Source organism: Gymnodraco acuticeps, unplaced genomic scaffold, assembly GCF_902827175.1.
Source record: "Gymnodraco acuticeps unplaced genomic scaffold, fGymAcu1.1, whole genome shotgun sequence".
NCBI lineage: Eukaryota > Metazoa > Chordata > Actinopteri > Perciformes > Bathydraconidae > Gymnodraco > Gymnodraco acuticeps.
The window spans coordinates 391,387-406,388 of NW_022989802.1; the positions used below are offsets into that span (position 1 = coordinate 391,387).

At 41.7% G+C, this 15,002-nt stretch overlaps 1 protein-coding gene across 1 annotated transcript in view; it reads right to left on the reverse strand.

Moving 5' to 3' along the window:
- The window catches only part of LOC117552763 (voltage-dependent T-type calcium channel subunit alpha-1H-like), a 99,557-nt gene that overhangs the window by 19,345 nt on the left and 65,210 nt on the right, over positions 1-15,002 (reverse strand). Inside the window, exons 3-5 of the mRNA XM_034226384.1 lie at positions 2,904-3,015; positions 1,771-1,904; positions 56-153 (exon numbers count right to left, since the gene is read on the reverse strand). Coding sequence (XP_034082275.1) covers positions 56-153; positions 1,771-1,904; positions 2,904-3,015 — 344 coding nt within the window. The remainder of the gene's footprint in view (positions 1-55; positions 154-1,770; positions 1,905-2,903; positions 3,016-15,002) is intronic.

Genomic DNA, 15,002 nt, shown 5'->3' on the forward strand with positions numbered 1-15,002 from the left:
ATGTGTGCTTTCACCAACAACAAAAAAATGTCTTTGCAAATGTACATGGACCTACTTGGTACTCTGTTGATGGCCCGCAGTGGCCTGAGCACTCGGACAGTACGGATGGCTGACAGACTGGCGTTATGGCCGTCCAGAGAATACTCCATCACCCTGAAGTGAGAAAAGCAGGAAGAAAGAGTTTTACTTCAGGTTCTGTACTCACCTACACACGGATATAGTGACACAAAGCAACAACACTGAAACCATACAAATAATAATGCTTATATTGGCAGCTACCCACATAATTACTGTACATTTGGCATTTAATTATACAGTCAAAAGCGTTTTTCCCTCTATATAGTCTTACATCACAGCACCCAAACATCAGAAATGTGACAGCTATAGGCAGAGAGCCAGTTATGGTCTTAATTGTGTGTGTTTCCTGTGCTCTGCCCTGTGGGTGCTGTGTAAGGAGTGTGTGAGTGTGATTGTGATTCTGTGAATGTGTGTGGTCAGGCTCGGGCCTCGGAGCGTGGGAGTATTTAAAGGAATGTCTGCTGCTGATTGGGTCCTGCCCTCGTCTGTCTGGGAGTGCAGAATGTACATTAAGGGGGTGTTTAAGGTTTCTCTGATTGATAACTCTTATCTTTAAAGTAGATTTATGCTTCCACCTTGATTGTATGCTGCGATCGGTGGATGGTAAGACTGCAGCGTTTTATCATGGTGACGCCTGACCTGGATATGTACGTTGAAATTATTGCTTTTTTACGTCAAAATGGTATGAAAACATTTTGAAATCTGAGAGAGAATTACCACCTTGCAGTGTCACGCCTTCACCAACCAGATACAGTTTCAATGTAACCATTAGACATCATTAGATGAGTTCATTTGTATTATAAGCATAAAATATGTTGTGAGGTCACAAAGAACTTTACATTTAACCACCGGTTTATAATTTGTTTAACAATGAGTGCAAGTGGATGTCTGTACGAGATTTAAGGATATCTTGTCCAGCATTTATCAAATTAAATTAAATGTTTTTCAGATAGTCCAACATCACAAAATACATTTGTCTCAGGGGGATTAACAGATCAACAAACATGAATGACGAATTAAAATTACAAGAATATAATAAAATGACCAGATAAAGCGTAAAACACAAACAAATAGAGTAAAATAAAATACCATAACATATAGGACCAAGGAGGATGTTCTAGGAAAGCCGGAAACCAGCCCTAACTTTAGGCTTTAGTAAAAGGAAGGTCTTTAGCTTACTCTTTAATGTTGGGACACTGTCTGCCTCCTTTATGATTACTGGAAGCTGATTTATGAGACATCCCAATCATGAGAATAGGTTGCGTTCTCAGTGACCTTGACAATTGACCACGAAAATCTAATCATTTCACCCGTCTGTGCTCAATTTGAAGAAATACCCATTTGGTGATCATGAGATATTGGGGTGAGTACAACACATGTATTGAATTTGAGTTATACGACTTTTTCGATAATGACAGAATATTCGGAGGACAGATACCATAACACTCCCACAGGCATGAACCCAAGCACCTCTATTTTGTGAGCTGTGGGTGGCCATGTTTACTCCTGTGTGAGAACAACTCTGCGTGAGTGTTTGTGCTTCTCTGTGTGAGATTGCATTCATCAGATATTTCATTTTGTGTTCGGCAAAGTGTTATTTCATTCTAAATCGACTGCTATTGTCTAGCTGCAGATGACTGAGACAATTTAGCAATTTGTGAGCAAGAGTAAAAAGCATTGTGGGATACTAACCCCGCCATGACGATGACAAAGTCAAGCTGGTTCCACTTGTCGCCAAGGTAACAATTGGGTCCAAATATTCCCAGGGCCACCATCTTGATGACCATTTCCACAGCGAAGAAAGCAAAAATACAGTCGTCCAACACCTGGGAGAAATAGTAGAGAAACAGATATTATTACAAGAGGAAATCAAATACTTGCCAACACAGAAAGGTCCGGTTCTCGTTACATTTCCTCATCAATAAGGAGTCACACTTTGAAACAAGCTGTGAAGGTGCCAGTGGAGGTTGTCTGAAAATAAAATCTCGTCCCCATTAGTTAGTCTCGTCCCAGCGGGGAATAGCTCTGGCTTAGCATGGTAATGGCTGCGTCTCGATTAAATAGAAATGCACCACAGCAAAAAAGAGCGTCTGCATTTGAATATAATGAGCATATCTCAGCGCGCCAAGAAACAACATTGCTCTAACAGCATGTTGAAACAAATGAGACAAGGACGAGAATGAACGTTTTCATTACCATTTGTTCACAAATTGCAGTTATTATTGCTCTTCCTGTCACTTCACAGCAGCTAAAAGCCGAATGTGGAAGTGATCCTTGGTGTAATAGAGACATTTAATTTGAAATACAACAGTCTGATGCATGGTTTACATTTTGGTACAATAAATGACGCTGTTACTGAGCTTTCTTCATCACTCACTAAAGCACTGAGTTGGCAGGCTTAATGCGATAAGATAGGATAATACTTTGTTAGATCAAGTCGGATTTTTCTCTTGTATTAAATCATCAAAAAGGACAACATTTAGACAAGAAACAAGGGACACTTAACACTCCCAGACACCTAACAAAACATTACAATCATTGCAGAGCACGTTTGAACGACCCTTAAATGTATATTTGATGTACATTGAAGGGTTACAACATTAAAATCAAAGCATGGCACATGACTTAACGTAAACGCATCTGGAAGAAGCTCAAATAGGTCACCAAGGTAAGCAACATTTTTTCACATTAAATAACTACTGTATTAATGGCCACATCAGCAAAGCCTCATATAGGCATAACTGAGGTAAATCGAGTAAGTTGTATGTCAGGTGTTTGCATGGAGAGAAAGCACACAGAGCTAAGAGTGAAGACCTTACACTCACCTGCAGGATGCCGCACCACTCAGATTGGCAGGCGACGTCTTCACAGGGCTGGAACATCCCCAGAGTCACACAGTTGAGCAGGATCACCAGCATGGAGAAGTGCTCGAACCACGTACAGGAAGCGGTTAAGGCCAAAACACATTGGATATATACATACTGTTCATTTCAGGGGAGATGCAATGGAAAGCAACAATTAAATAGTCCTATGCAGCAGTTGAATTTTCAAACAAAATCTTAGTCTGCTTATTGTGAAAAGCACAATTATGTTAATGGTGAACAATCTATGCCGGGGACAACTTTTTCTGTAACACCGCCTCCATTGCCGATCACAGATATGGATGCGTGAAGAGAACTGGATGCAGCGTTGGAAGCGGGAAACCATTCATTGCAATGAGAGTTGCTTAGTCTTGAAAACCAAAATACCAAGATCTTCTGTGGATTTACCAGCAATCTTCTGCAAACATCGGGCCCAACGTACGCACTAGGGATTTCCCTAAGCCCTGCGTCCAAACTGCTCAGTAAAATGACTGGAGAGGGACATTACATATACATTATCCAAGTAGGCTTTCAGGACCTACTGATTCAAATAAGGGCAATTCAAGGGTTTGTTCTGGGTAGTCCATTTACCGTAAAATTAAAGAAAATATTTTTGGGCCCAATGGCATCATGTGACTGACACGGAAGTTGTAGTGCCACCATTAAAGGTGGAGTTGGTAATTCACTTCAGAAACACTTTTTGCTCTTAACATCCCGATAGCAATGAATATCTTAAGTGCTTTTACAATAAATCCATTAAAACATTTCATCTGTGGAAGCCGTAGCGCTGTAAAAAGCACGACCAATCATTTTAACCGGCCCGGCTAAAATAACTGGATGGCCTACCTGCCTGTCAGCCTTCCACCTGTGCACAACCTTATCTCGTGCCCTCATTGGTCATGTGCGCGTTCGTGTGTGTTGGAGGAGGGGCTCTGTATTTTCAAATTCTAGCGCACTCCAGCTGGTTTCTCCAAAATTACCTACCCTACCGCTACTACGAGAATTTGCTTCAACCCAGTTTAGGGTTCGACCACAGACCAATCAAAGGGACCCATGATCAGGGTCAAACCACACACAGGAGCAACATGGTCCAAAACAAGCAATGATGCCGAGAGCCTTAATCCATTAGAGACAATGGTATAATGTAGATATCAAAGCATACTTGGAGGAAAAGCCTTAGCCTCATAGTAAAATCCCAGGCACAAGACCATGTGAGTAAACAAACACCCCGCCAACACACTGGAAACGGATGCCAATAGGAAGTTTGGTTTGCGAGCCTAATGCACATAATGGCTCTCGTAATGACTCAAAGGACTGGCTGTTAATCTGTTTACAGGCCTTTTCAACATTTCACAAATCAACCTTTTAATGGGCCCATGTCTATTGTACATCCTGTTGAATCATTCGCTAATATTGATCAAAGACAAGTCTCACAATTACAGACGGGAAGTAAACTCCTAGACATGTGTGGCAATTCATGCCAGGATCTGAAGAGAGAAGTAAGTACTCATGCAAGTCTCTCAATATTTGCTCTGTAAAAAAACACTAGAGTCCTATTTTATTATCACAGGGCTAAGCACAATATCAAAGGTATAAACATGTCAGCTGTTACTTCTGACTTGACTGAAATAGCACTTGTAAGTAATCTTTTGTTGACTTTCTATTGCTTGTGTTATCCTTACTTTATCCTTGTGGGACTCTCAGTGAGATTATCTATTTAGGACAAAGCAGTACGCTACAGAGGGCTAGGTCAGTGGGGTTTTCTTTCCTTTCTTTGGGTTTATTTCTGTTCACATTACAATGGCTTTTATAAGTAATAGAGTCTTAATAATGTTTCCGCATGAGTGATTCGGTGCAAAGACAGACGTGAGAGTTGTAATCCGTCTGGAACTCCTTTGACGTGCTTCGAGGGCATGGATGGAAACTGAAATGGTTTCCTAGTTTCTATTGACTAAATTAAAGACAATTCTTAGCCTCTATTCATCAAAGAATGATCTGGTAAAGATGCCTTGTACAGCCTGGTATGTACTTACTTTAGATAACATATAGTTACACAAAAACCAAATAAATAGATCCATAGTGAAAAAGTGGTAGCAGCATGGTGCGATGCCATAAATCAAACCAGTCTAAGATAACACAAGTTAGCCTTACACAGTTTATCTGCAGCTAGAAAGTTGGAGAATGATCTTTATCGTTAAATGAAAACACAGTTATCATAAGGGTACAAAGAGAGCATGAGTGAGAGACAGAGCCATTTGAAAAGGGACAATTACAAAGAACAAGAGCAGGAAAACGCTTTAAATCATGTCGTCTCAGCTAGAAAAGCTGCTGTTCCTATTTTTCCACCTAAGCGGGGGTTGGTCACACACACACACACACACACACACACACACACACACACACACACACACACACACACACACACACACACACACACACACACACACACACACACACACACACACACACACACACACACACACACACACACACACACACACACACACACACACACCACACACACACACACACACACACACACACACACACACACACACACACACACACACACACCCACACACACACACACACACACACACACACACACACACACACACACACACACACACACACACACACACACACACACACACACACACACACACTAGTGCGTGTAGAAGTATTCCCAGGGTGAAGTAATGTTCTAATTAAGAAGGGAGTTGAAGCAGAAAACAAATGGTGACCACTGTCTTCTACATTACTCACAATCAGACGTACAAACAAATGCAGGCATATACAGTATACATTGTAGGCAAATTAAGTGTATGTGGCGCAAACATAAGGACAATGGGGACTCACTGCTGGGATCAGGGGTCAGGACAGAAGCTTGTATCAGCAATAAAGTCTGGGTGTGAGAGGTAATCGCTCTCTCTAGGTCTCCTGCTATAGCCACGGTTATAACCTTTAATGGATCCTACACTAAAGGTCTTTCAGTCTCATGTGCTGAATACTTTGTTTAGATTTGACAAAGCAAGGATAGAGCGAAGCAAACAATCTTAAAGGGGCCCCAAAATGCTAAATGTCATGTTTTGAGATTTGTGTTTTGTGCTTCTACTGTAAAGTGTTTACATTCTTTTATGTTCAAAAAGCTCTTTATTTTTCTCATACTGCCTGTGCTGCAGCACCTCTTTTCATCCTCTGTCTGAAACAAGCCGGATCTTTTGTGATTGGTTAACTGCTTAGAGATGTCCCGCCCCTTAGCCTATCACGAACAATATGGTGGAGCGCTAGCCAATAGAAGCTTGAGTGTTACGTAGTGACGTCATTATGAAACTCCCTCTGGAGGATTTTAGCCTTCTCCGACAATTTACATGCACAAAAATCTAACACTACAGGAAAGGGAACTTTCTAAACATGTCAAGATCAAGAAACCCACCAACAAATACTGCATTTAAGACTTTGCTTGTGGGGACAGTTTACTCTTGTGATCAGAAATGGACATTAAAAACAAAGTCTATTATGTCCTGTACAATATCATGCAACTAAAGACTGAATATTGATTTAACATGTTGAATTAATTTTTTTTAAAGTCCCAGTTTAAGTTATTTTCAAATTACAAATGTACGTGGCACTATTGCACAGATTTGAAGTACACAACAATTCATCTTCCACAGTCGCTAAATGAATAAAACTCATTTCAAAAGCAATCAGATATAACTAAGACCAACTACATATGTCAAATAAACACAGGGAATGTAAAAGGCTTAATCAGGATTTGAATGAAGTGGGTATTTATTATACCTGTAAACCCGCTCCACACATCCAATCACTTCTTCATTTCATTCTCTCTATCCCTTTCCAAACATAACAAACTAATCTCTTCCCATCCTACACTTGTCCGCCGTAACCTTCGCTCCCTCTCCCCCTCTACCTTTGCCTCGTCGGTGCTCTCAGCCCTCCCTTCCTCTGATTCGTTCCAACTCCTGCCTCCAAACTCTGCTGCAGAAACTCTCCTCTCTACTCTCTCATCCACTCTGGACTCTCTCTGTCCTCTCACATCTCGGCAGGCTCGTCAGTCCCCTCCTGCTCCCTTGCTAAATGATGCACTGCGTGCTAATAGAACCGTCCTTAGGGCAGCAGAGCGGAAATGGTGGAAATCCAAACACCGTGACGACCTCCTAACCTATCAGGCTCTCCTCTCCTCTTTCTCTGCTTCGATCTCTCAGGCAAAAAGCACTTTCTTTCAAGATAAGATCCAATCTTCCTATTCCAATCCTAAAAAACTATTTTCCATCTTCTCCACCCTCTTGGACCCTCCAAAAGCTCCTCCCCCCTCCTCACTTCTGTCAAGCGACTTTGTTACCCACTTTGAAAAAAAGGTTGATGATATTCGCTCTTCTTTTTCTGACTCACCTTTACTCACCGCTGGGTCACCAGACCTTCCTTCCACCAACACACTAACCTCCTTTTCCCCTCTCTCTCCAAGTGAGGTTCTTACCCTCATTACCTCTGCCCGCCCTACCACCTGTCCTCTGGACCCTATCCCTTCAAACCTCCTTCAGACTATCGCTCCTGATATTCTACTGTTTCTCTCCCATTTCATCAACACTTCTCTAACTTCTGGTCACTTTCCAAACAGTCTCAAGGAGGCAAGAGTAAACCCTCTCCTAAAGAAACCCACTCTCAACCCGTCTGATGTTATAAACTACAGGCCTGTCTCTCTCCTCCCGTTACTGTCTAAATCACTTGAACGCGCTGTCTTTAAACAACTCTCCTGTTATCTCCATCAGAACAACCTTCTGGATCCGCACCAGTCTGGTTTCAAGGCAGGTCACTCCACAGAAACTGCTCTCATTGCTGTCACGGAGGAACTGCACACTGCCAAAACGGCATCCCTCTCCTCTGTCATCATCCTGTTGGACCTGTCTGCTGCATTCGACACGGTGAACCATCAGATCCTCCTTCACACTCTCCAAGCACTTGGAGTTTCAGGCTCTGCACTTTTCCTCCTCACCTCATACCTGAAAGACCGTACCTACAGGGTGACTTGGAGAGGGTCTGAGTCCGACCCTTGTCAATTAACTACGGGGGTCCCTCAGGGCTCTGTTCTTGGTCCCCTCCTCTTCTCCCTGTACACAAACTCGCTCGGATCAGTCATTAGCCCGCATGGTTTTTCTTACCACTGCTACGCTGATGACATCCAATTAATTCTGTCCTTTCCCCGCTCAGAGACCCAGGTCGTTGCACGCATCTCTGCTTGTCTAGCTGACATCTCTCAGTGGATGTCTGCTCACCACCTCAAGCTCAACCTTGACAAGACTGAGCTGCTCTTCCTCCCGGGAAAAGATTGTCCCACTCTTGACCTAACAATCAACATCGGCACCTCAGTTGTTTCCCCGACTCAGACTGCAAGGAATCTGGGTGTGACCCTAGATAACAACCTGTCCTTCACTGCAAACATCGCTGCTACAACCCGTTGCTGCAGATACACGCTTTACAACATCAGGAAGATACGTCCCCAGCTGACTCAGAAAGCGACGCAGGTTCTGGTCCAGGCTCTCGTCATCTCACGCCTAGACTACTGCAACTCCCTCCTGGCTGGTCTACCTGCATGTGCCATCCGACCTCTGCAGCTCATCCAGAATGCAGCGGCTCGTCTGGTCTTCAACCTTCCTAAATTCTCCCACACCACTCCGCTCCTCCGCTCCCTTCACTGGCTTCCGGTAACTGCTAGAATCCACTTCAAGACACTGGTACTTGCTTACCGTGCTGCGAATGGATCTGGCCCTTCCTACATCCAGGACATGGTTAAACCGTACACCCCAGCGCGTGCACTACGCTCTGCATCAGCCAAACGACTCGCTGCACCCTCGCTGCGAGGGGGACCCAAGTTCCCATCGGCGAAAACACGTGGGTTTGCTGTCCTGGCTCCAGGATGGTGGAATGAGCTCCCCATTGACATCAGGACGGCAGATAGCTTGCACATCTTCCGGCGCAAACTGAAAACTCATCTGTTTCGACTCCACTTCGAGCTGTAGAACTATTAACAAAGCACTTATATACTAATAAAGGGCTGGCTTTTCTAAAGCCAGTTGAGTAGCACTTGAAATGTTTGGCTCTATGAAACCTGATGTACTTATATGATTCTGTTTTCTTCAAGGTTGTGTCTTCCTGGTCGAATGTACTTATTGTAAGTCGCTTTGGATAAAAGCATCAGCTAAATGCAATGTAATGTAATGTAATGTAATTTATTATACCGACATTAATTGTTTACATACTTGGTCATTTTGAAATAATTTCTGGGCAGGAAACAGAAAGAGCCTTTGGAAAAATAATTTGTCTAATATTTCAATTAGTAGAGTGGTATTCAACGAGCACATTCCTAATGCATTTATCATTACAGGAACTCAGACGTTGCCTATTCTCTTTTATCTGCTGCCTCCACCACAGTATCTGTGTGACAGGCCATTTGTACGTCTGACAGAGGGTTCCCGGAGCCCCACAGCCCCCGCTCACCTTTGTCACACCGCTTAATTAACCAAACCTGACAGTGTGCTACGGGCTCTGCCAAAATGCCACGCCGTTATTCTCCCTGCTGACAAAAAGGCTTCCCTCTGTCTTCTGAGAGGGAAGGTGAAGATGTATGAGACCGATGAAATAAAGCTTATTTTATATGTCAATTCAGGTCTGCTATGACCATCTGAGCATGACACTCATATGGAAATTATATATTCATGATGAAATTGCATTGGTGGAATTAAAGTATTGTACTTTAATACAATTTTGCTCAATTATTGCGATTATTTGCTCTTTTCACTGCTAATTAATTCAATTAAAAATAGCTTTAATGGCATGACCATTAAGACATGCAGTATGGCCAAGGCTAATCCATTACAGAGGTACACTATCAGCTTTAGTTACACTTCAGATTACAGTTTGTATCCCCTTGCTGTCCATTGAAAACTATGTATCTTAAGATGTGGTCATTTTCAATCTTTCTGATGAACTTCCACAAAAGTTGTATCCCTTCATGGATTGAGAACATTCTCTTACTTCTTGCGATAAATAAGCTGTTTGAAATGCTCTTGGATTTCTTGGAAAATCCTTTGTCACAAAGCTGAAAAAGGGAGGTGGGTCTGAGTTCATGAAAAGGAAAGGTTTACTTTTAAGCAGTGTTGTACTAGTTACTGAAAACCAGTAACTAGTTACCATTACTAGATACTGAAAACCAGTAACTAGTTACCATTACTAGTTACTGAAAACCAGTAACTAGTTACCATTACTAGTTACTGAAAACCAGTAACTAGTTACCATTACTAGTTACTTAAACCAAAAAGTAATGCGTTGAAAAGTAACGTTTTTGTTACTTACAAAAAGGGCTCCCATTAATGCCCTTATAGCCTTCATTTCAGTACTGTTATTGCATTGGAGAATAATACAATCTGTTGATCAACTTGACATGCATTATATGCAATCTGGATTGCATCGATATTAGCTGGATTTCCATTTTTGTATATTCTTTCTCCAGGTAGTTGGAAAAATAGCAATAGCCTGCATGTGTTCTACAACATACCGTGCAATGGCTGTATCGACTTTTCCCTGGCTAGCAGTCCCTTGGTTAAAATCCAGCCGCTGTTGCTTAGGTGGAGGTGGAGTGGCGTCGGCTGAGTCTCTGTGGTCTTAGCTACTAGCTTCGTCCCAGCATGTTGTTTTTGCAGATGTTTTAAGAGATTTGAATTACTGGTTTGGGCAGTAGATAGGATCTTTGACCCGCCAAGACACAACTTACATTTAACAGAAACGTTCTTTTCTTTGTGCTCGACAAAAGTGAAATAGTGAGAATATCTCCAGGTGGAGAAACTAGACTTGAGCTCCGCCGCCGCCATGATAGTCTTGTTAGTAAACAACACAAACACGCCCACAGCCCGTCTCCGCATGTGACACAGGAAGTATCTAAGTACATTTACTCAAGTACTTAAGTACAGTTCTCATCTCTGTTCGCCTGGCTGTTGACTATATAAAAAAAACTAACGCAGTAACGCACCATGTAGTAACGGTAACTGAGTTGCTGAATTTAAAAAGTAATGCGTTAGAGTACTAGTTACTGCCAAAAATAACGGCGTTACACTAACGCGTTATTTTGTAACGCATTAGTCCCAACACTGCTTTTATGAGATACTGTATCTCACATGACAGTGAATCGACAAACATACATGACAGCATATGCCTCTTCACTGTAGATTAAACTACCCAATAGTACATTAAGAAGTTAAAATTAAACAATTGATGCAGTGAAATGCTTTATACTCTTGAAAGCAGCAGTCATTTGAATCCAAAAACATCATATATAATGGAGAAACACTGACGGGGCACTTTTACTTTAACACTTTTACATTTATCCGTCAACATTGAACTTGTTTTACCTAAGTACATTTTTGAATGGTTCTTCTAGCACTGCCTACACTTATGTCTCATGTTTCTAACAATTTGATGTGCTGATATTGTGATACTGAAGAAATCAGGCTCTGCTATGCGTGTATTTCTGGAGAAGGAGGTCTCTGCCAATGCACCAAGCTTTGGTATGAAGCAGCTGGCTATTCAAGTAAACAGAAGCAGAGCTACTGTGGGAGACAGGAAGAATGCAGAATATCCTCTGGAGACACTTTTTTTATTTTTTAAATGAGAGGGTAAACCAGTGGCATCAGAGTAGTTAACATCAGTTCAGAGGCCATCAGGCAGAGTTACGTTTGGTTAAACTGTGAAAAGCAAAAACAGCTTTAAGGCGTTTGGTTGTTGCTTGTGTTGTAAGTCTAATGAGTTAAAGTGTATTGAGCCATAACGGCAGTGTAAAACATTTCTGGTAATGCCCTGGTAATACAACATTGTTGATAACACTGTTACAATTATGTTGTCGTGAGTATTAATACAATCACACAGAAAATGCCTTGGGCCAGTGTGTCACAGTACGAACACCATCGCAAGGTTGTTCCTTCCTTCACAGACGAGAGATTTAGCAATCTGCGGCAGAATTAAAATGAGAGATTTGAATATTCAAAGATTCAGTCTCTCGTATTTTTTCTGCGCTCTGCTTTCTCTAATTCCCCTTTAATCTCCACAGTCAACACCTCCTGAGCCTCCTTCTGTCTTCAGCTCACCCACCAGTGGCGGTTCTAGAACATTTTACATGGGGGGGCAAAAGGGGGGGCAAGAGGTCATGCCAGGGTGGCATGGGAGGGTGGACAGTACGTGGTATGTTATACTGTATATAACCTATTTATTGTTAATTCATGCCCTAACACAAGTGTTCTTAATGCACAAGAGAAACAAGGTGTTCAGACAAACAATCGGGTGCCCTTTGAGTCCCCCAAGCTTACCTCAACCATTTTAAATGAAAGGAAACTACAACATGTATTTTAAAGCAATGAATGAATGGAACAGGTTGTTTTGCATTACAATGTACAATGTAAAATTAAATATATATTTTGTTTAAAAAAAATTGGTTGTCTTAGACAGACATATTTGCATGTCCTCACTAAGCATTATTACATATTAATTTAATATCAAACAAATCAAAATGGCCAATTATCCCAAAATGTTGCTGCTAATATAATCATATGCTTGTCAACTTTAACTGATCAAAAATAAATTCTGAAAAAATACTTGAATTATCTATGAAATTGCAATATTGTCCCTCAGTTTGTTTCAACCCCGTCACGCCATACCATTTACCCTCCTATTAAAATAATGGATCAGTCCATGTGTGATCTGCATTGAGGGAATTACATCACAAAAGTGTCAGTTTCTTGTCTTACCTATATTTCAGTTTTTGTATTTTCAGATTAAGATTGACAAGCTCAACATTTCAATTTATAATTAAGTACACAAATGACATCAGCCATCTCTTTAGAGAGCTACAGGTGACCTGTGCAGCAACACATTTCAATCAATATTTGTCAATACTAAGAGCTGCTAGATTGAGCTGCTGTAATGGAATATGTGAGGAGAATAAGAACATACCATGTGGTCCAGCTGGAGTTTCATCTGCCTCCTGATCCCTGCCTCTGGCCCTCTTTCTGACACTTCATCTTTATTCCTCACATACATTTCTTCTTCTTCACTAATGTCTTCATCTCCTCCTCTTCCTCCTGCTCTGACCCTCCTGGTCTCTTCATCTCCTCCTCTTCCTCCTGCTCTGACCCTCCTGGTCTCTTCATCTCTCTTTTCCTTTTCCTCTTTCTGTTCGTCCTGATCACTTCTCATATGTCTTTGTGTTGTTGTTGAATCACTCCTATACTCTGGCCTGCAAGAGTCTACTTGTGAAAAGCACTGGTACAAATGCTTGTATAACTTTACATGTTAGGGCCATGTAGCCTAGCTAATATGTAGCATATCATAAAACATCAGAAAGTATTGATCAAGCGCACACAGGCAGCTGTGTTTGGATCCAGTTTTTGCGGTAAAGGATGTATCTTGGTTTCATTGATCTGGCCTCATGGCTGTGATGTGTAGTTTACGTGGATTTAATAGTAGGCTACCGCGTAGTTTAGCAAAGTGATCGATCTCCCGGCTAACGCTGTCTGCGTAGTATTTTGTAACGTAACGCCCCAAACAGCGCCCGTCTGTTAAACGCTATCGATTCAAACGGCAGCGTTTTATTAATATTTAGTTTCAAGCTCTCGTCCTTAGTAAAAACAAAACTAGTGGAAAGGGAAATGCTCCCAGGGGAAGCTGATCCATAGGTGCTGGGACAGCTCGCTCCCTCTCTGCAGCGGTGTGAGCCGCGGTCTGTTACCTCATTCACACCAACGCAACTCCGGTTCAAGCTCCGTGCTAGAGCTTTTCAGGTTCAGAACCGGTTCTTCGGTTTAGCGGAGGCTCTTTTCACACCGCCCAGAGTCCGACTGGTGCTGCGTCATTGCGTCATCGTTTGCGTCATGACGTAACCATTTGCGTGCCTGCTTCATAAAGCCAAACCGCGCGGAAACCCCTCACAGCTGACACCGACAGTGGCGACTGGTCATTAGGGGCAGGTGGGGCACAGCCCCACCTAGTGTCAGCAGAAAGTATTAAAAGTAATGATTACAAAAAAATGCAAAAAATAAATTAAAAAATATATAAAATATATTTTAAGATCATGTTTAATCATCTGATTCGTCTGTACATTGCTGTTTTAGTCAGTGTTCTTCTAATTAGTGTCTACAGTGTGTGCCTATTGAGCTGTTTAGAGCCATGTGGGACAAAACCCGATCCTGCCCCTCCCTCTCCCTGTTTAAGTCAATGGTGACTGTAAAAACTACACTGCGCATGCTCAGAGTATTGTCCTATTTAATGTGTGTGGCAAAAAAATAATGACCATAGGGGCATAGAGCTGCCATCCCCACCATACGTCATCTCACATCATTCAGAGCTGATTGGCTGTAAGTACGTGTGCCGCGAAAAGTGTGGTGTGTGAAGAGGAGGAGAGAGAGCTGCAGTGAGGCGTCCTACAACCCGGAAATAAACTGCGCATGGCTTCCCTCCACAAAAAAGCAATGATATTTCTCCATAGGATCTTAGAAAATAGCTCCAAATAAGATCTGTGGGAAACAAACCTGTTAGATAAATGCACGTTTTGTTCAGCCGGATAATATCCACATGTCTACCCTACTTTTATAATTTTTGAATCATAAATCTATTGATTAGATCAGATTTATGATAGACTTTTGAAACTACAAGAACATAAGGAGGACTTTTACAAAAAAGTAATAGAGATTTTTGTCCAGAAGGATAGGCAAATGGACTTCATCTTCATGTCAAGGTAAGACTGCAATTTTACCACCGCCATGAAAATGGGATCTTACTAAGAGAGAACAATTCAATATTTAAATGATAAAATTAAATTGTTTCGGTATCCTTTTGTTGAACTGTCTGTTTAAAATTAATTGAAGCATCAGACAAAAAAAGCTTTTGAAAATAATATTATATTTTGATTTAGGTCAAAATATAATATTTGTAAACCTGAAGAGTCAGAGCCTCACCAGCCATGAACCTCAGAAGCTTATATATAGACATCTAAGTTTTGTG